The 23,634-nt window shown below is 39.7% G+C and overlaps 1 protein-coding gene across 12 annotated transcripts in view; it reads right to left on the reverse strand.

Moving 5' to 3' along the window:
* Positions 1-23,634, reverse strand: part of ENOX2 (ecto-NOX disulfide-thiol exchanger 2) — a 291,413-nt gene that overhangs the window by 22,615 nt on the left and 245,164 nt on the right. For all 12 annotated transcript variants that reach the window (XM_044937251.2, XM_025276941.3, XM_025276944.3 and 9 more), the window contains one exon: positions 16,434-16,548. In XM_044937251.2, coding sequence (XP_044793186.1) covers positions 16,434-16,548 — 115 coding nt within the window. The remainder of the gene's footprint in view (positions 1-16,433; positions 16,549-23,634) is intronic.

Here is a 23,634-nt window from a genome sequence, read left to right on the forward strand (position 1 = left end):
TCACTAGAGTAGTGTTGAGACATGTTCTCAGTGTCTACGTTTGTTTTCTATGAATGGCCATGTCATTATCTTGATATAGCAGTTTCAAACCTCGCATTTTTGCTTAAAAATTTACAAGAGACCTTTGGTACAATACATTCATTTTATGTTTGGTTTTATTACTACCCTGGATCTGCCGGGGTCCCTGGCTATTACTGATTTTAGTTGTTGCCATAATCACACAGATTTTGTGTCTTTGATGTGAAAGTTGGATTCACAGCACACCAAATAATATCTATCCTTGCCATCTTCCCAGTGGCTGGGATAGTTGGCCTCAGACAGGCAGTATTCTTAATAGTCACAACACCAAAGTGTCAGTCACTCAGTCATGTCCGACTCTTGGCCACCCCACGGACTGTAGCCTGCTAGCCTCCTCTATCCATGGAATTCTCCAGGCAAGAATACTGAACCATTCCCTTAGAAGATGCTAAAGATGAAGATGATTATATATTTGGAACTGGATGGAAAAAGAGACATTGACTATCTGCCAAACAGGGGAAGAAATATTTGACTTGTTTTGCTGGGTCAATACCAGTGATAGCATCTTGAACTGGAGTAAGGCTGAACAGCACAGAGGTTACTCTGCAAATCTAGTGGCTGCTTCAGATGGACAGTGAGGTATTTCCGCTTCGGTATGCATGTCTGTCCACTGGCAAGCCACACAGCTCAATACAAAATAGTGATATTTCATCTTTCTCTTTTTGTTTCTTCTTGTACTGCAGGCCAGTAATTATGCTCATGTCCTACAAGTCATGTAGAGAAACATGGCAGAGAAAAGGACAGAGGTCTAGGAGAATGGTTAGAGGCATCTTCTCCAGTTGAAATGTGAAAGTATTTTTCCTCTGAGAAAATGAGGAGGCAAGACTGCCTCCCCCCCCTCCCCCCGCTCCCCGGGAGAAAGGGCATTCTGATGAGCAGAGGTGGACTGTTGTAGCTAAGTGGGAGCAGATAATAATCTCCTCAGTTTGGACCTGTCACTAAGCAAAAGAAAATGGGGGCCCTCACTTACAAAATATATTTCCCACTCTTTAAAGTGAAGGTTTTTGTCATTTTAATGAGGATACCAAGTCTTTACTTTCACAGACTTAATATTAATTGGGCCTATTTCTGAAGTTGGAGTTCTTTGTACATTTCCAGAACATTGAAAAGTTCAATATTCCCTTTTAATAATATGTTTGAGTAGGTGAATTCATCAGTCCTGATACTAAAGAGTATAGTACAGTGAATTTATTCTTTTCCTGCCATCATTAGTTCCCAGCTTCTCCTTTTTGACGATTTCCTATATAGGAAAAAGTTTCTCTTTATGGGGATTGCTCCTCAGATCTGAAGGCTGCCAGTTCATCATGGCAGATATGAAAGTATGAAGGCAGCTGTGAATGCCTCATTTTAAAGGAGCCACTTGGAGCAAAATCGCAGACATGTTTTTCTACAACAAAAGATCTAAAAGGACTTTGTGCGTTTAGGTATGAAAAAAAATATACCTAGGTTTCTTCAATGATACAAAGAGCACAAACAAACAAAAATTAATGGAAGTAAATTTAGAGAGTCAGCCACCCTTAAAAAGCCGCATTACCAGTGATGACCTGGAAGGGTAAGATGGGGGTGGAAGTCGGAGGGAGGCTTGAAGCTCAAGAGGGAGGGGATATATGTATATGTATAACTGATTCACTTTGTTGTACAGCAGAAACTAACACAACATTGTAAAGCAACTATACTCTAATAAAAAATCATAAAAAAGGAGATGCTAAAAATGTTACCACATTTTAGAAGAAAGATGCTAAAAAGTGTTACCAAATTATAGAAGGAAAAATGAGCAACACTCCTCTCAAGGTTCAAAAAAAGAAGCTAGAGCTGCAGTGATTCACAAAGAGAAAAAAGAAAAACAAAGAGTGGGAAGAAAAAGTGGGAGATATGAGCACGACCCATGAAGGCCAGTTCAGAAAAAATCTCAAGTGAGTCCCCTGACTTCAAAAAGCCTTGCTTCTGAGGCAGTCCTAAGATGGTGGAGGAATAGGATGGGGAGACCACTTTCTCCCCCAAAAATTCATCAAAAGAACATTTAAACACTGAGTAAATTCCACAAAACAACTTCTGAATGCTGGAAGAGGACATCAGACACCCAGAAAAGCAGCCCATTGTCTTCAAAAAGAGGTAGGAAAAAATATAAAAGACAAAAAAAGAGACAAAAGAGGTAGGGACGGAGGTCCGTCCCTGGAAGGGAGGCTTAAAAAGAGAGAAGTTTCCAAACATCAGGAAACACTCTCACTGCCGAGTCTGTAGTGAGCCTTGGAAGCACAGAGGGCAACATAACCCGGAGGAAAAATAAATAAATAATTAAAACCCACAGATTACGAGCCCAATGGTAACTCCCCAAGCAGGGAAGCAGTGCAGACGCCTGCATCCGCCACTAGCAAGCGGGATCTGGGCAGGGAGATGAGGGCTGCATTGCTTAGAGTAAGGATCAGGCCTGAATGCCCTGAGGGTAATCACAGTGAACTAACTTGGGCTAGCAAACCAGACTGTGGGATAGCTACCACGCGAAGAGCCCTAAGACACTGCCAGGACCACACACAGAACAAAAGACTGAACAGAATTAGCCGGCTGCAGACCTTCCCCCTCCGGTGATAGGCAGCCAGAGCTGGAAGCGGGCAATCGCAGCCCCAGAGAGACATTATCTACCAAACTGCAAGCAGGCTTCTTTGCTAACTAAAACTTCTTGGGGTTCTGGACAGTCATCATCCACCTGAGAAGGTGTGCCGGTTGTACACCCGGAAAACCGAGCAGCAGGGACAGGAGAGGCGATAAAAAAAGTTGCAGTGACCACACTTGCCAAACACCTCATCACCTGAGCTGCTCGGACCTGGGAAGGGCACAAAACACAGGCCTAGTGGAGTCTGCACCTCTGAGGACTACCCAAGTGACTGAACCTGAGCGGCTTAGACCTGGGAGGTGCATGCAGCCCAGGGCTGGCCTTGGACGGTTCCCAGCAGAGCAACCTAGAGCCTGAGCTGTGTGGGCAGGGAGGGCACACGTGCCATGAGCAAGGGCAGGCCCAGTGTGGCTAAGACACTGCGAGCACACGCCAGTGTTATTTGTTTGCAGCGTCCCTCCCTCCCCACAGTGTGACTGAACAAGTGAGCCTAAAAAAAGTGTCCACCACTGGCCCTCCTTGTGTCAGGGCAGAAATCAGACACTGAAGAGACCAGCAAACAGAAGAAGCTAAAACAGAAGGAAGTGCCTTGGAAGTGACAGGTGCAATACATTAAAACCCTGTAGTTAGTACTGACTACATAGGAAGGGGCCTATAGATCTTGAGAAATATAAGCCGGACCAAGGAACTATCTGAAAATGAACTGACCCCACACTGCCCACAACACCACCAGAGAAAGTCCTAGATATATTTTTACCATTTTTATGATCATTCTTTTTTTTTAACTTTTTAAAAATTTTAAGTCCTCTATTACTCCTTTAATTTTCATCTTTATAACCTACTATTACTTTTCAAAAAAGACCCTATTTTTTAAAGCAAACTTCATATATATATATATATATATATATATTTAATAATTTTTGTGACTTTGTTTTTTTCTTCTTCTTCTTCTTTTATTTAATATTGTAATTTTGAAAATCCAACCTCTATTCTAGATTTTTAATCTTTGCTTTTTGGTATTTGTTATCAATTTTGTACCTTTAAGAACCCAATCTTCAGTACCCATTTTTACTTGGGAGTGAGATTACTGGCTTGACTGCTCTCTCCTCCTTTGGACTCTCCTTTTTCTCCACCAGGTCGCCTCTGTATCCTCCCTCCCCCTTCTCTTCTCTACCCAACTCTGTGAATCTCTGTGTGTTCCAGATGGTGGAGAACACATAGGGAACTGATTACTGGCTGGATCTGTCTCTCTCCTTTTCATTCCCTCCTTTTATCCTCCTGGACACATCTGTCTCCTTCCTCCCTCTTCTCTTCTCTGTATAACTCTGTGAACATCTCTGAGTGGTCCAGACTGTGGAGCACAAATAAGGAAGTGATTACTGGCTAGCTTGCTCTCTCCTCTTTTGATTCCACCTCATCTCATTCGGGTCACCTCTAACTCCCTCCTCCCTCTTCTCTTCTCCATGTAACTCTGTGAACCTCTCTGGGTGTCTCTCACTGTGGAGAAACTTTTCATATTTAACCTAGATGTATTATCAATGGTGCTGTATAGAAGGAGAAGTCTTGAGGCTACTGTAAAAATAAGACTGAAAACCAGAAGCAGGAGGCTTAAGTCCAAATCCTGAGAACATCAGAGAACTCCTGACTCCAGGGAACATTAATCGATAGGAGCTCATCAAATGCCTCCATACCTACACTGAAACCAAGCACCATCCAAGGGCCAGCAAGTTAAGAGCAAGACATACCATGCAAATTCTCCAGCAACACAGGGACACAGACCTGAGTTTCAATATACAGGCTGCCCAAAGTTACTCCAAAACCACTGACATCTCATAACTCATTACTGGACACTTCATTGCACTCCAGAGAGAAGAAATCAAGCTCCACCCACCAGAACACCGACACAAGCTTCCCTAACCAGGAAACCTTGACAAGCCACCCATACAACCCCACCCAAAGCGAGGAAACTCCACAATAAAGAGAACTCCACAAACTGCCAGAATACAGAAACGCCACCCCAAACGCAGTAGTGTAAACAAGATGAATAGGCAGAGGAATACCCAGCAGGTAAAGGAACAGGATAAATGCCCACCAAACCAAACAAAAGAGGAAGAGATAGGGAATCTACCTGATAAAGAATTTCGAATAATGATAGTGAAAAGGATCCAAAATCTTGAAATAAAAACGGAATCACAGATAAATAGCCTGGAGACAAGGCTTGAGAAGATGCAAGAAAGGTTTAACAAGGACCTAGAAGAAATAAAAAAAGAGTCAATATGTAATGAATAATGCAATATATGAGATCAAAAACACTCTGGAGGCAACAAATAGTAGAATAACGGAGGCAGAAGATAGGATTAGCGATGCAGAAGATAGAATGGTAGAAATAAATGAATCAGAGAGGAAAAAATAAAAACGAATTAAAAGAAATGAGGACAATTTCAGAGACCTCCAGGACAATATTAAATGCTCCAACATTCGAATCATAGGAGTCCCAGAAGAAGAAGACAAAAAGAAACACCATGAGAAAATACTTGAGGAGATAACAGTTGAAAATGTCCCTAAAATGGGGAAGGAAATAATCACCCAAGTCCAAGAAACCCAGAGAGTCCCAAACAGGATAAACCCAAGGTGAAACACCCCAAGACACATATTAATCAAATTAACAAAGATCAAACACAAATAACAAATATTAAAAGCAGAAAGGGAAAAACAACAAATAATACACAAGGGGATTCCCATAAGGATAACAGCTGATCTCTCAATAGAAACCCTTCAAGCCAGAAGGGAATGGCAAGACATACTTAATGTGATGAAAGAAAGTAAACTACAGCCCAGATGATTGTACCCAGCAAGGATCTCATTCAAATATGAAGGAGAAATCAAAAGCTTTACAGACAAGCAAAAGCTGAGAGAATTCAGCACCACCAAACCAGCTCTCCAACAAATGCTAAAGGATCTTCTCTAGACAGGAAACACAAAAAGGGTGTATAAACTCGAACCCAAAACAATAAAGTAAATGGCAATGGGATCATATCTATCAATAATTACCTTAAATGTAAATGGGTTGAATGCCCCAACCAAAAGACAAAGACTGGCTGAATGGATACAAAAATAAGACCCCTATTTATGTTGTCTACAAGAGACCTACCTCAAAACAAGGGACACATACAGACTGAAAGTGAAGGGCTGGAAAAAGATATTCTATGCAAATAGAGACCAAAAGAAAGCAGGAGTAGCAATACTCATATCAGATAAAATAGACTTTAAAACAAAGGCTGTGAAAAGAGACAAAGGACACTACATAATGATCAAAAGATCAATCCAAGAAGATATAACAATTATAAATATATATGCACCCAACATAGGAGCACCACAATATGTAAGACAAATGCTAACAAGTATGAAAGGGGAAATTAACAATAACACAATAGTAGTGGGAGACTTTAATACCCCACTCACACCTATGGATAGATCAACTAAACAGAAAATTAAAAAAGAAACACAAACTTTAAATGATACACTAGACCAGTTAGACCTACTTGATATCTATAGGACATTTCATCCCAAAACATTGAATTTCACCTTTTTCTCAAGCGCACACGGAAACTTCTCCAGGGTAGATCACATCCTGGGCCATAAATCTAGCCTTGGTAAATTCAAAAAAATTGAAATCATTCCAAGCATCTTTTCGGACCACAATGCAGTAAGATTAGATGTCAATTACAGAAGAAAAACTATTAAAAATCCAAACATATGGAGGCTGAACAACACGCTTCTGAATAACCAGCAAATCACAGAAGAAATCAAAAAAGAAATAAAAATATGCATAGAGACGAATGAAAATGAAAACACAACAACACAAAATCCGTGGGACACTGTAAAAGCAGTACTAAGGGGGAGAGTTCATAGCAATACAGGCATACCTCAAGAAACAAGAAAAAAGTCAAATAAATAACCTAACTCTACACCTAAAGCAACTAGGAAAGGAAGAAATGAAGAACCCCAGGGTTAGTAGAAGGAAAGAAATCTTAAAAATTAGGGCAGAAATAAATGCTAAAGAAACAAAAGAGACCATAGCAAAAATCAACAAAGACAAAAGCTGGTTCTTGGAAAGGATAATAAAATTGACAAACCATTAGCCAGACTCATCAAGAAACAAAGGGAGAAAAATCAAATCAATAAAATTAGAAATGAAAATGGAGAGATCACAACAGACAACACAGAAATACAAAGGATCATAAGAGACTACTATCAGCAACTATATGCCAATAAAATGGACAACATGGAAGAAATGGACAAATTCTTAGAAAAGTACAACTTTCCAAAACTGAACCAGGAAGAAATAGAAAATCTTAACAGACCCATCACAAGCACGGAAATTGAAACTGTAATCAGAAATCTCCCAGCAAACAAAAGCCCAGGTGCAGATGGCTTCACAGCTGAATTCTACCAAAAATTTAGAGAAGAGCTAACACCTATCCTACTCAAACTCTTCCAGAAAATTGCAGAGGAAGGTAAACTTCCAAACTCATTCTATGAGGCCACCATCACCCTAGTACCAAAACCTGACAAAGATGCCACAAAAAAAGAAAACTACAGGCCAATATCACTGATGAACACAGATGCAAAAATCCTTAACAAAATTCTAGCAATCAGAATCCAATAACACATTAAAAATATCATACACCATGACCAAGTGGGCTTTATCCCAAGGATGCAAGGATTCTTCAATATCTGCAAATCAATCAATGTAATACACCACATTAACAAATTGAAAAATAAAAGCCATATGATTATCTCAATAGACGCAGAGAAAGCCTTTGACAAAATTCAACATCCATTTATGATAAAAACTCTCCAGAAAGCAGGACTAGAAGGAACATACCTCAACATAATAAAAGCTATATATGAAACACCCACAGCAAACATTATCCTCAATGGTTAAAAATTGAAAGCATTTCCCCTAAAGTCAGGAACAAGACAAGGGTGCCCACTTTCACCACTACTATTCAACATAGTTCTGGAAGTTTTGGCCATAGCAATCAGAGCAGAAAAAGAAATAAAAGGAATCCAAACTGGAAAAGAAGAAGTAAAACTCTCACTGTTTACAGATGATATGATCCTCTACATAGAAAACCCTAAAGACTCCACTAGAAAATTACTAGAGCTAATCAATGAATATAGTAAAGTTTCAGGATATAAAATCAACACACAGAAATCCCTTGCATTCCTATACACTAATAATGAGAAAATAGAGAAATTAACAAAACAATTCGATTCACCATTGCAACAAAAAGAATAAAATACTTAGGAATATATCTACCTAAAGAAACTAAAGACCTATATATAGAAAACTATAAAACACCGGTGAAAGAAATCAAAGAGAACACTAATAGATGGAGAAATATACCATGTTCATGGATTGGAAGAATCAATATAGTGAAAATGAGTATACTACTCAAAGCAATCTATAGATTCAGTGCAATCCCTATCAAGCTACCAATGGTATTTTTCACAGAGCTAGAACAAATAATTTCAAAATTTGTATGGAAATACAAAAAACCACAAATAGCCAAAGCAATCTTGAGAAAGAAGAATGGAACTGGAGGAATCAACCTACCTGACTTCAGGCTCTACTACAATGCTACAGTCATCAAGACAGTATGGTACTGGCACAAAGACAGAAATATAGATCCATGGAACAAAATAGAAAGCCCAGAGATAAACCCACGCACCTATGGGCACCTTATCTTTGACAAAGGAGGCAAGAATATACAATGGAGAAAAGACAATCTCTTTAACAAGTGGTGCTGGGAAAACTGGTCGATCACGTGTAAAAGAATGAAACTAGAATACTTTCTAACACCATACACAAAAATAAACTCAAAATGTATTAAAGATCTAAATGTAAGACCAGAAACTATAAAACTCTTAGAGGAGAACAAAGGCAAAACACTCTCTGACATAAATCATAGTAGGATCCTCTGTGACCCACCTCCCAGAATATTGGAAATAAAAGCAAAAATAAACAAATGGGACCTAATTAAACTTAAAAGCTTCTGCACATCAAAGGAAACTATTAGCAAGGTGAAAAGACAGCCTTCAGAATGGGAGAAAATAATAGCAAATGAAGCAACTGACAAACAACTAATCTCAAAAATATACAAGCAACTCCTGCAGCTCAATTCCAGAAAAATAAACAACCCAATCAAAAAATGGGCCAAAGAACTAAATAGACATTTCTCCAAAGAAGACATACAGATGGCTAACAAACACATGAAAAGATGCTCAACATCACTCATTATCAGAGAAATGCAAACCAAAACCACAATGAGGTACCATTTCATGCCAGTCAGAATGACTGTGATCCAAAAGTCTACAAGCAATAAATGCTGGAAAGGGTGTGGAGAAAAGGGAACCCTCTTACACTGTTGGTGGGAATGCAAACTAGTACAGCCACTATGGAGAACAGTGTGGAGATTCCTTAAAAAACTGGAAATAGAACTGCCTTATGACCCAGCAATCCCACTGCTGGGTATACACACCAAGGAAACCAGAGTTGAAAGAGACATGTGTACCCCAATGTTCATGCAGCACTGTTTATAATAGCCAGGACATGGAATCAACCTAGATGTCCATCAGCAGATGAATGGATAAGAAAGCTGTGGTACATATACACAATGGAGTATTACTCAGCCATTAAAAAGAATACATTTGAATCAGTTCTAATGAGGTGGATGAAACTGGAGCCGATTATACAGAGTAAAGGAAGCCAGAAAGAAAAACACCAGTGCAGTATACTAACGCATATATATGGAATTTAGAAAGATGGCAATGATAACCCTGTATGCGAGACAGCAAAACAGACACAGATGTATAGAATAGTCTTTTGGACTCTGTGGGAGAGGGCGAGGGTGGGATGATTTGGGAGAATGGCATTGAAACATGTATAATATCATATAAGAAATGAATCACCAGTCCAGGTTCAATGCAGGATACAGGATGCTTGGGGCTGGTGCACTGGGATGACCCAGAGGGATGGTATGGGGAAGGAGGTGGGAGGGGGGTTCAGGATTGGGAACACGTGTACACCCGTGGTGGATTCATGTTGATGTATGGCAAAACCAATACAATATTGTAAAGTAATTAGCCTCCAATTAAAAAAAAAAGCCTTGCTTTTCTTTTCTCTGCAGGTCAGTACTTCAATCAGACTTTTGCCAGCATGGACACACTTGGGATTTCATTGTTTCTCCTCTGAGATCTCTACACTCCCCTCTTAAACACAGTGTGTTCAACCATCATTTATGTCATGGTCCTTCATAACCCTGAGACTCTGATCTTTTTCTTGCTGGGATCTTTATGTCCTGGAATGGCCAGCTTCACCCAGCCTACTATTTGCTTTCTGGCTAAACAGATTCTGCTGCATACTCCTCAGTAATTCTTATTCCTTCACTTACCTGAAAACCTTTGATCAGGTTTACCATGCCAATTCCTAACTCCTGGTCACTTAACTCAACTTGCTCTGCTAGTTATCCTGAGCTGCAGAGGACTTTTATGGGAAGTTGCAGAGCTGGGCAGTTCTAGTCGATAGAGACTCATGCTGGCCCTTGCTGATGGATCGCTCACCTCTCACTGATTTCTTCCTTCCATACTGCCCAGAGTACTTATTACAGATCTGCTCCTCTCTCCTCATGGTCTCTGTTCCAAGTCATTTCTCTTTTCCACAGATGACCAATCTCTTGCTATATGGGCTGCATATATACTTTTAGCTTCATTTATCTTATCTCAGAGGAAGAGGGTTCTCCCCTCTCTGAAGCAAACTTCATTTGAATTCAGATCACTTCACATTACTCTTCTCTAGGATTTCACTTCCATAATTATCCATAAGTACTCTTTCATTCACAAGCATTTTCAACTTCACACTCTCCATGGCCTCCTTCTCTTCTCCTGAATGACAAATAACAACTTAACTTTAACTTTGTCATCACTTATAGTCCCCATTTAAAAAGCCTGTGTTTGCTTTTGCTCAATACCCAACTTCGTGGGCTTTCCTGGTGACACAGTCGGTAAAGAATCTGCCTGCAAAGCAGGAGACCTGGATTCAATCCCTGGGTCAGGAAGATCCCCTGGAGGAGGGCATGGAAACCCACTCCAATATTCTTGCCTTCAGAATCTCATGGACAGAGGTGCCTGGTGGGCTATAGTCCACGGGGTCGCAAGAGTTGGACATAACTTAGTGACTACACCATCACCATCACCAACTTTGGGACCTGTGGTCTTTGTCCACTTTCTCTCCTTATTGTCATATGTTCTGGCCCCTACCTCTATCACTCTACTAAAATAGCTCTTGCTCAACAGTGTTACCCTTTCTTCTTCATAATATCTGCTAATGTTATTTATTCCCTACTTCTATAAATTCTTCTTGTGGCTTCTATAATCCAAAGCTTTTCTAGTTTTCTTCCAGCTTCTCAGACTGTTCTTTTTCTAAGTCTTCTGCAAATTCCTCTTCCTTTACTTCTTCCTTACTATGGGTAGTTCTCAAAGTTCTGTATTCAGTCCTTTGCTCTTCTTTCTCACTTGTCTTTCACATTCATTTATTTATATCCTCCAGACTTCAGCCAACACCTTTGTACTTTCAATACTATCTTCTATTCCTTCTGCTTTCTTCAACCCTGATTTGTATACAAATCATTTATGTTTATTTTCTAACTACCTACTGGGCTTCCCTGGTGGCTCAGACAGTAAAGAATCTGCCTGAAATGCAGGAAACTCGGGTTCAATTCCTGGGTTGGGAAGAACCTCTGGAGAAGGGAATGGCAACCCACTCCTGTCTTCTTGCCTGGAGAATTCCATAGACAGAGGAACCTGGCAGGCTGCAGTCCATGGGGAACTGATGCTGATGCTCTAGTACTTTGGCCACCTGATGCAAAGAACTGACTCGCTGGAAAAGACCCTGATGCTGGGAAAGATTGAAGGCGGGAGGAGAAGGGGGTGACAGAGGATGAGATGGTTGGATGGAATCACCAACTCAATGGACATGAGTTTGAGCAAACTCTGGGAGACGGTGAAGGACAGGGAAGCCAGCTGTGCTGCAGTCCATGGGGTTGCAAAGAGTTAGATACTACTTAGTGACTGAACAGCGACTATGTACTGGCTCAGCAGTAAAGAATCCACCTGCAATGCAGGAGACATAAGAGATGTGAGTTAGATCCCTGGGTTGGGAAGATCCCCTGGAAGAGGCCATGGAAACCCACTTCAGTATTCTTGCCTGAAAAATCCCATGGACAGAGGAGCTTGGTGGGCTACAGTCTGTGGGGTCACAAAAGGATTGGACAAGACTTAGCGACTGAGCACAGCATGGCAACAACCTACTATCTGAAGCTGATCTCATTATATTCTGCAAAGAAGTCCCATCCATCAGTCCATTTCTATCGGTTCTGCTGTTATGCATTGAATCTCTTCTCCTAAAAAAGATATGTTGCAGCCCTCAGAATGTGACCTTATTTGGAAACAGGATCTTTACAGAAGTAATCAAGTTAAAATGAGGTCATTAGGTCAGGCTTATAGATTTATATGACTGGTGTCTTTATGAAAAGAGGAAATTTGGGCACAGAGACAGACATGCACACAGGGGAAATATCATGTGAACAGGAAGAGACTGAGCTGATGCATCTTCAAGCCAAGGAATACTGAAGATGGCCAGCAAACCATCAGAAGCTGGAGAAGTATGATACAGATTTTTCTCAGAGGTCTCAGAAGAAACCAACCCTGCCAGAGCCTTTATCTCAGATTTATAGGCTCCAGAAATGTGAGACAATAAATTTCTGTTGTTTATGTCACTTGGTTTGTGGTACTTGTTATAGCAGCTCTAGCGAACTAATACAGTCACCAACCTTCTATTCTCCCAGGTTAGAAAACCTAGGCTCATTCTGAGTTCTTTCCTTTCTTCATCATCTACATCCAATCTGGCACCCAAGATTTTAGTTTATTTCCCCCCAAATGACTCTTGGCATCTTTAATCTCATACTCTCTGTTTTTTTCTTCTATCATTTTCTCAGTTCCTGTTGCTTTCACTAGTCCCAATCTTTATCATTTTATATCTCAATTCCTATAAAAGTCTCTGGCTTATCTTTCTCAATCAAAAATTATCTCCTAAAATATGTAATTCATGTTGGTTTTATCATACAAATGCCATGATTGAGAGACATGCTTATAGTGACATATTGCCTACTATGCTAAGCTTGGCATTCATGGTCCCCCATGGTTTAGACCCATCTTGCCCACTCAATCTTTTATACCCTTATTGCACATCATCTTTATTTCCCTCTTTAAGCTCTACTCCTTTGCCTTTTCCCTCTCTGCATCAAGATGCTTTTTCACTTTTTTTGCCTTTCATCCAAACTTGTTCACTTTCAAGGCCTTAATCAATTTTCACTGATGGTGACTACTCTGGCCCACACTAATATCTCTTGCCCTTGCTGCATTCTAATCAGTATCTTCCAGGTCAGCACCAAGTGGTATTTCTTACATTTTATGTGTATTTACATATATTACATCTTTATACCTATCAGCTTTTATGACATAATGCTTGTTAACTAATTGATCAACTCCTAAAGTGAGAATAATGGGATGGATGGAGGAGCCTGGTAGGCTGCAGTCCACAGGGTCGCTAAGAGTTGGACACGACTGAGCGACTTCACTTTCACTTTTCACTTTCATGCATTGGAGAAGGAAATGGCAACCCACTCCAGTGTTCTTGCCTGGAGAATCCCAGGGACAGAGGAGCCTGGTAGGAGGCTGTCTATGGGGTCGCACAGAGTCGGACACGACTGAAGCAACTTAGCAGCAGCAGCAGCAGGAGGAGGAGAAAAGGAAGGAGATTGGATGCCAACTGAAGAGAAAACTTTGGCTAGAACAGTGGAGAATTAGTCTAAGTCAATGTTTTCTGAATGAACTTCCTGGACCATGATCATAGAAATCATTCAGGATGCTTGATAAAATTTAGATTCCCAAACTCTATTACAGACCTATTGAATCAGACTCTGCAGCCCAGAAGTCTGAATTTTAAAAGGAAACCCAATGATTTATATATGTATGTGTGTGTATATATATATATATATATATATATATATACACACACACACCAAATCTGAAAACCACCAGTTTAAGTGAAGAAAGCAGAAGATACATACTGAAAGGGAATAGCTATTATGTTTACTGAGTACATGTACTTTCCATCATGGCTAACAATAGAATGAAATAGTTTCACACTATCATGATTTGCTTTGATGTGATTCTCCCTCTTCAACACATTGCTCTGAGCAGAGCAGTCCTTTCTTCCATGGCAAGAATATTTCCAGTTCTGAATCACAAATAGAGGTTAGCTAGCATAGAGAATCTCACAGAATAGAAATTTCGTGGCACTTCAAGCAAAGGTATCAGACTGCTAGCTTTGACTCATACTTTCATTGGGAAATAAATATAACTAAAAGCATGCTATAGGCTCCTGAAATTCAAGTTTGGTAGCATGGAGAGGGAGGAAAAAAGCCTTCGAGATCTAGTTGTTTAAACTTTTAATTGGAGCCAAGCAATAACTAAAACATGCAGCTGATTGAGATAAAAATGGAGGCCCTGCTCATTGGCTCATACTGAGCAGGATTTCTGCAGTTGAGTACTATAGACATGTGATAACAAAATTAGATATGATCGAGGGGAAGAAAAATGCACAAAAGTCCTTGAATTAAAATGAATTGAAACCTTCTGGGAGAAAAGCTATTTGGTAAGCTCCATTAAGTCTATTGTAGATAGCTTTATTTGACAAAGCAGCATCCTGGCATGTGGAACAGGAAGGAAAATAGCTATAAGATGATCTGTCAGGGAGTTTCCAGTCTCTAAACGAATAAGATTCTGTGCAGTAGCCAATACAGCTTTTAACTCAAAAGAGATACAGAGCAAAATGCAATTATATAACCCTAGTAAGTACATTCAATCTGAATCTCCCATATACCCCTCTCCTCCCCAAATAACTCCTCAAACTCAGCAATTTATCAAGTGGATGCTCAAACTTATGGCTGCATTCATTTCAGGGTAACAGTGGATTAACACTGTATACAATACTACACACATTGAGGTGGAGGCAATCCTACAAGTCAAAGATTAATCAGCTATAAAATATCTCAGTTAAACACTTAGATCATTTGAATAGTTCAATTATTATTACATTTTTCAGTTTATTCTGGCTATAAGTTTATAGTATGTGTTTGCAGTTATTAGTTTCCTGTTCTGAAAATGTTACTTATCCACTGATTGTGAAGGGTTTATTTAATATATATGGACACTTATATGTTTAGGGATCTAACATATGGCAAAAATAAAGGAGATTCAGATGTAACAGCTAATGAATGCTTTAAAAACAGTCTGAATGGTGATTTTTTTTTTCTTTATGAGTGAAGATTCTGGAATCACGCAAGTGGCTAAAGCTGCTCACTTCAATATGCAAACACCAATAAATTCTAATTTGCATTGTAATCTATCTGTTTTCTGTCTCTCACACAGACACACAGACATACACATAGTAGGGGCGGTATACTACCATATCTCCAATGTCTAGCACAGTTCTTGGAATGTAATGGCTAATAAAGGAATGAAGGAATTCACTTAACCATTACAAAATCTATGTTAAGATGTTTTTTATAATGTATTTCTTATAAACATGGAAGCTGAGGCTCACTGAGGAGGAAGTCCTTCCTAGGTCAAGAAAGGCAGAGCTGGGATTAGAACTCCCTGTGCTCTAACTTTAGTCCAGTGTCCTGTCTACTGTGCCTATGGACTGCTAAGATTATCTAGAATGGTTTTCCTGAAGACACTGGTCCTTTAGCTGAGATTTTAGTTTCTCCCATAGCAATCCCCCCTCCAAGATGGTTTGTTATGAAATTGAAGGGTGCTCTTGCTCTACTGTTCACCAGGTTTGCCATTTGAGTTCCTCTGGGGACTTATACCATGGCCATCACCTTGCAGTGAGGGCCTGACTAGATTAGGTAAAAGCAAAAACCTTTACCCAGACAGCTGTTTGTAGACCCTTGTTTGGTTCCTGATAAGCCTCCAAGTAACCACAATGGAAAGTAGTGGATAGGCAGACTCATATATTGTAGATATTTCTGCTTAGTTTGCAGATTGTTTCTTTAACTCTGTGAGTTTTAAACAGAAATATTTAATTTTATGCAGATACATTTATCAAAAATATCTTTTATGATTTCTATCTTTGGAGATCTTCAACCCAAATTATAAAACCAACTCCTACATTTTCCAAAATTTCTTTTGCTACATATAGATTTTGTCATTTGAATCTTCAATCCATTTGTTATTAATTTTGGTGTAAATTATAAGTGATGTAGATATCTAATTATTTTTCCTAAAAGTTCGGCTATTTATATGTAAACCATCTTATAGTTTCTACTGTAGAACATATAAATCCAGGTCAAAATAGAACAAAGATGCCTAAATATCCAGTGCTCCTAGGATAAAAAGTTTACTTTTAATGATGGAAAATGGGGGTAAATTAAGACTACAAAAAGTCCTGTAGCCACATAGTTGACATTCAGCCAGTGTGTACTTATATGGCCTCACAGATTGTTTTTAGCTGGTTCCAGTCTGATGGGTTTGTGCCTCTACCTTACCAGTTGTTTTAAAGCATCATCCCTTTCAGTAGGTGTTAAATAAAGCAAAGCAGAATTTTCTTTACCTGATTCTTCAGTTTCTTTTGTTTCTGTTGTTTCTTCTATTTCATCATCAGACATCTCCATTTCTTCTTCTCGCCTGATTCCCATTAATTCGTCATTATGTATGTTGCGAATTTCCTAAGGTTAAAAGGCATGCTTTTTAGGTGGGAAAGCCTTGAAAATGTTAAGGAAATAAACAGAATTAAGGACAAGGGAAAGCGGGGTCTTTTTAGATGGGTAACAACACTTCAGAGTGGTCTTAAGGTAGAGGCAAAGGGGCATGTTGAGGCTGAGGACAGTCTCAATAGACAAAGCAAACTTTGTGTACTCTGCCCTGCATAGGCTCTCCTTCTATAACCAGAGCTCTAGCAGCTGACGATTCTTGTATCCCTCCCATTTTAGACAGTACTGTTGACTGCGAAACACCTTCCATCTCTTACTCACATGGATTTCTGGACTTTCCCTTAAGGTTCTGCCATGTTCACCTTCCCATGTCAAATCCTTTGATTTCACTGCCTTCCATCCTCTTTCCTCTCCCCTTATAGTCTTAGTCAACACAACTTTTAATCAAACATTTGCAGGTTTAGTAGTTTAGAGTGACAAATGAGCTGTTAGGATTGAACTCCTACCAGATCAACCCTTCCCTGGATAATAACAACAACAAAAAACCAAACCAATTCCCTAACTACTTGATGGCATTAGAGGATGAACAAAAACAGGTACATTCTGAAGAAGAGTTGACTCTTGGAAGAAGGATGTGGGTCTTCCAGTTTTAAAGGGACTTCTATTTTGAGAGCAGACTACAGCTAGAACCTCACAAGGTGGCTAACTTTTAAACAGACAATCCACGGGCTTTATATCCTAAAGAAATAGAGAGAGTTCAGGGCACCACTGGACAGCCACTGCAAAGTGAGGAGGGGATCCCAGAAAGTAGTCAGCCAAAGAGAGAGGAATCCAAATTCTGTGTATAAAAACTGTTCAAATTCTTCATGATCCCTGAACCATGAAAGCACACATCAGATTCCAAACTACACAGCTAAGGCAAAAAACTCAGCTGAGATTTGAGTTGCCATCAAAGAGAGACAATTTCTAGCTTATATTCAATGAAGTAAATTGACCACTAAAACAAAAGAAAATAAAATCAACAATCTTTAAAAGAATATAAGAGAATCCAAAGACTTAAAAGCAAAATATTCACAATCAGCAGGTAAAACCCTTAATTAATTGACATACCTGCAAGAACTTTCTTTCAGAAACAGTAAAAGCCAGAAGTTAGGGAAACAAGTCTTAAAAGTGCAAAGCGCAAGAAGAAATAAAAAAATATTTATTCAGAATTCTGCATTCAGAGAAAGATTTTTTCAAGAATAGAGATGACATTTAATATATTTTCAGACAAATGTAAATGTATTTGTCACCTAAAGACTTGCACTAGAAGAAAAGTTGAAGTTCTTCAGGCTGAAGGGATGTGCTACCGGATGTAAAATGATCCGGTATGAAGAACAATGGACGATTGAGATAATATTGGAAAAGTCACTTTCTCAAAAAATTCATGTGTGAGAACTCTATTTCTGAACAGCTTGCAATCATTTAGAGGCCACTTGATGCCTGTCAGGGGCTCCTCCACACTAAGCTGAGAAATCTTTGCCTAGGTTAGCCCCAATTGGGCCATAATACAGGAAATGTCCAAAGCTGTCTGGTGAAAATTGCCTCCATTTAGGGAGATTATAAATATTTCAAATGGATTTCTTAATAATTAATGCTACAGTTAATCACTACTTCAACTAATATTCTCCTTTCTCCCTTTTCATTCCTTTTATCAGGAAAAAATTTCTATATCAAGGTAAGTTTACACTAAATATAAATAAAAGGACCTATTAAAAAGTGAGCTATTCAGTATTATCACTAATAGCTAAGAAGTAATGGGGAAAAAAACAGAAAAAAATAGAAATACTAACATAGGATCTTCCATGTGCTGCAGGGGCATTACTTTAAAATAGAAGAAAATAATGACTTGCTTGAGAAAAAATGAACTTTAGAGGATTGTGTCAAGAGAGAGATTTACTATGTCTTATTCAAACTCATTGCACAGAGAACAGTAACGGAATTGCTCATTTCTAAGAATTCATTCTATCTCAGGAGTCTGGATTTCAGTTATCAAAGAGTTGTTACTGGAAAGGTGATCACAATGAGGTTTGACACTGGCAAATTCGAATATTGTACAACTTACTTCATCAGGAAAAGTCGTGGCTCTCCTAGGTGCCTAACAAAAATGTAGACTGTCAGAGGGTATAAGCAGAGACTAACTTTCAATTCACAGACATGTTGTCTAACTCTGGGGAAGTTATTGTGCTTCTCTGAAGAGTAAATTGTACTCTTTCTAGGGAAATGTCCCAGGGCTGGAAGATCTAACTGATAGCTAAAACATGCCCTGCAGCTGCTCAGCATCTGCAAAGCATCTTTTCTGCTTACAGCTGGGCAAGAAAGTAATCTCTTCTTAGAAGTATAAACTGTTCAATAACTAAGCGATACAGCTTATCTAGAGATCTTTCCCAGCTTCAAAAAATCCCTAGAAAAATAATGGACCTAAGGGCAAATTTTACCTCAATGCCTCAAAATACTTCAAAAACAAGAATTACCAGTTCCTTTAGCTGATAATGAAAGGGGAAGAAAAACTAAGAAGCTTGCTCTCAGATAGATATTCAGCCAGACAGGCAAAGTGGCGAAGCATAGCGCCCTCTAACCACTAGCCAATCCTTCTTAGCTACACAGAAACTAAGGCCTATATCATTACTTTTCTATAAATATAAATAAGCAAAGAGAACAATAGCAGTTATAGGGCACCAGACAACAGTAAACATAGGGACAGCATTCAGTAAATGACACCACCTGTAAGTAAAGTAAATGAGATTTTAATACTTTGAAAACCTTACCATTAAAGCACTTGATATCTAAAATGCCTATTTTCTATATTCTCTGATAGATCAAAAAAGCTCTACTTTTGGAATCAAGCCCTAACGAATACCTTCAGAGTGAAGAACTGAAACGTGGCATTTACCTAAGGAAGGCACTCTACCTAGTGCGGACACAGGAGCAGGCAGCAGGAGGACTTTGAGTCACTCAAGTATAGGCAGCAAGAGAAATAGCTGTCTCTTAGATTTGCCCCTTTTCCCATCCTGACTGTTGGATCACTGAAGCCAAACGAGTGGCCAATCCAAGGAATTTACACTTCTAGTGAGTGAAAGTTGCTCAGTCATGCCCGACTCTTTGCGACACCATGGATTGTAGCCCACCAGGCTCCTCTGTCCATAGAATTCTCCAGGCAAGAATACTGGAGTGATTTGCCATTCCCTTCTCCAGGGGATCTTCCCTACCCAGTGTATCAAACCCAGGTTTCCTGCATTGCAGGCAGATTCTTTACCATCTGAGCCACCAGGGAAGCACAAATGAGTGGCAATGGCATGCAAAAACATTTTCCAGAAATTTTCATTTGTAAATCTCTACCTGAAATCAACTGGGTCACATCACTGATAGAGTACATCAAAAAAGATAAGACAGCCCTCCTAAGGTTTTTACATCACTTTGTTGCCCATAGTAGACCTGCGATATTTTTATTTAAACAGTGAACTGTTAGTGACTTTTCAAAATGCATTATGATGCCTTTGAGTCTATTCTGTGCTCAGTCGCTCAACTGTGGCCAACTCTTTGTGACCCCATGGACTGTAGCCCACCAGGCTCCGCTGTCCATGGAATTTTCCAGGCAAGAATCCTGGAGTGGGTTGCCATTTCCTTCTCCATGCAGTAACTTTTTGTGAAGCTTAGATATTCACATACTGCTCCACTATGGAGGACAAAGCATTTTCAACATAGAATAAAACAAAAACCCTAGACAGAGGAAAATGCATGAAAAGAATCATCTTGGTACCAGCTGACATTTTTGATTTATCATAAAGTAGGCAAATCATAAATCATTGAACATTAATTATCTAACTATATAGTTTCCAAGAAATTTATGTGGACTTAAATTCATCTTACTCATGTTTTTTGACAGGAATATAACTATAAGAAAAGCAAAGTTCCTTATGAATTGCATTACAAAATTGTACTTACCCAGACTTTGAACATTAATAGTAGTGGCAAAAGGGCAGATGAGAGGGAGATAACTCCTATGCATATGTAGAAATTTGATTCTGAGATATCGTTCAAGCCAATCAACCAAAGCACAAACACAGGCTCTTAATCAATGTCTATTGTATGCTACATAATGGAAATACAAATTTGGTTGATCCAAATTTTGTTGGTATGTGGTTTGATGGCTGAAAGCAAAAGCTAGTGTTAGTGCAAATGGGTCCTAAAATGAGGGTATGCAGATGACTTGAACATTTATCTGCAACCAGGTCTTCAGAGTTTGGAATGATTTTAGCAATCACAGTATTTCACTTCATGAGGATGCTATTAATAGTATGTAATCACCATGTCCCTTTTCTCTGGTCCAGTGATATAAAATCTCACATCAGGGAGAATGCAAGGGAGTATCTTCCAGTGCCTACCACTTCTTATATATTAATACCACCCAACTTGTAATGTAGGCCAAGATCTCAGTAAGAGAAATACACAGGTTTTCAATGATTTCATAGAAAAAGGGTTCCCACAACACTCAGAACTGTCAGTAAAGTCACTGAAGATGCTAACTTTTATTAAGGGGAGGGACATCAGCCTTCTCTTATTTTATTACCCTTTCAAATTATATCAGCAGAAGCCTCACACACATAAATCAGGAAAGTAAACCAATGAAAAAGACTCATTATCAAACTAGTCTGCCTGGTGGATGCTGCTAGAGTGAGTGCCCTTAGCTCCCTGAAAGTGGGGACTTTTTCTTCTTACTCTGTACCTTCTCTCACTAGAGTGAGACAGGGTTGGCTGCTGGAAGGAGGATGACAACGAGACAAAGAACAGGTACTCTGTGACATGAGGAGGTCACCCGCTGGTTTATTCCCCAAGGCAACTGGTAGAAAAGGTTCAGTGTAAGACTCTTCTACCTTAATGAAATCCCTAGCTTAGGAGTTGTAGCTTTGATGCCTACATCAAGAAAAAGCCAGTTTAGTTGATTAAGTCACTGAGATGCTCTGATTCTCTGTGGGGTTCTAAGAGGCAGCCCTGATTTAAGAGGACAGTTCTGTCACTTTCTACAGGATACTGCCTTCTAGTCCTCAGCATTGCCTGTCATCAAGTGAAAGTACACAGAGTTGAAAACAAATTTAATGCCATGATTTAAAAAGGCACCAATATAAAGCAGAAGAAATCTTTTAGGTTTAGGGAATACGATGCTAGAGCAAGGCCACGAGCTATGTTCCACTGTCAGTAGTTTTACTTATAAAGATTGCAGTATTCAAGGTAGACCTTAATTAATCCAATCCAACAGGCAGGAAGCATTTTTCTAGGTTTTTACAAAGCCTACAAGGCACATCACCAAATATGTAGTAAGTCATGCTGGCCGTGTCCTTATCACTGTGTCAAGCAAGCTCCGCTGCAATACTAGGTGACAGGGTGTGTAAGTCTCAGCTCTCCACAGCCCCAGAGAAATGGCCAGCTCACTAGCATAGCTCAGTTTATTGAGGAGGTAACTAAACTCAAGCATATGGCCACCAGGGGCTTCCCAGGTGGCTCAGTGGTAAAGATTCTGCCTGCCAATGCAGGAAACATAAGAGATGAGGGTTCAATCCCTTAGTCAGGAAGATCCCCTGGAGAAGGAAATGGCAACCCACTCCAATATTCTTGTCTGGAAAATTCCATGGACAGAGGAGCCTGGCGGGCTATGGTTCATGGGGTCACAAAGAGTCAGACATGACTGAGAGACTGCACATGCATGCATGCATATAGCCACCAGATATGTGGGCTTGCTATAACTACACAGAGCCTTGATGAATAGTATTAATGGAGACCATTTTTGCAAATTTGTTTACGAAAGGGTTGTGGGCTAGGTGAGTCAGTGCTCCAACAAGAGGTGCCACTCCTATGAAAAAGGAAATAGTGTACAGGGTAGGGTTTTCTGTAATGGGTGGGGCACTTCAGACAGCCTGTTCCAACCCCTAAAAAGGATACACAGGTATGTGTTTCGAAGGGAAGGTAGAGACTAGTATGGCTTTTCTACAACGGGAAGACATACTGAGCATTTTTCTCTCAACTTTTATTTTTCTGAATTATTTCAACTAAAGATTTTGGCTACTTGAAATTTAGGTGTTAAACTCCAACCCTCCCCTTGATCACTTTTTAAAAACTTTTTAGCTCAGTGAGGACAAAGACCACCTCATTCTGCATTGCCTGTCATAATACCTGAGACAGAGAATGTGTTCAGTACACATTTGACTTGAAATATTGAATTTTGTTTGTTGGGCTCCACAACATGAGGTAGCTCTAGCATTCTAAAACCATTTTGTGCTACAGTAAGACAATCACTTCCTTTTTTGACCCTAATTATCATTTTTTAAACAATTACAAACTTTCTGGATTTGTATGACTCTAGCCCTGGGTGTTCTTTGGAAGGAATGATGCTAAAGCTGAAATTCCAGTACTTTGGACACCTCACGGGAAGAGTTGACTCATTGGAAAAGGCTCTGATGCTGGGAGGGATTGGGGGCAGGAGGAGAAGGGGACGACAGAGGATGAGATGGCTGGATGGCATCACCAACTCGATGGACGTGAGTTTGAGCGAACTCCAGGAGATGGTGATGGACAGGGAGGCCTGCCGTGCTGCGATTCATGGGGTCACAAAGAGTTGGACACGACTGAGCACAAGTCATGTCACTTGAGCACAAGCAGAGAGGTGTGTGTCCATCTTAATTTGAAATCAGAGTCCTCTGTTACCTTTAAAGCTGCCACCTATAATGATGGCTGAGCAGGTTTGATAAAAGAAGCTCAGAAATTTCAGACTGAGCTGAAACTGTAGACAGCTGAACTGAACTGCGACTGAACTGAACTGAACCCTCTACTGGGCTGATATTGTCAAGGATTTCTCTGCAGTGACTCCCTGATCTCTTGACTGAGCCAGAACTGATGGCTCAGAGACTGTCAGTTTATGAATAGGAGTGGGTTTATCTTCCTCTAAATGCTCTTCATGGTTCTCAAATTGTTGCCACACAGACTATGTCATGTATTCTCATGAAGGACAGAAGGGATAGATCATTATCTTCATTTGATAGGTTAGGAAACTGAGGTTCACAAAGACGA

The sequence above is a fragment of the Bubalus bubalis genome, chromosome X (assembly GCF_019923935.1).
Source record: "Bubalus bubalis isolate 160015118507 breed Murrah chromosome X, NDDB_SH_1, whole genome shotgun sequence".
NCBI lineage: Eukaryota > Metazoa > Chordata > Mammalia > Artiodactyla > Bovidae > Bubalus > Bubalus bubalis.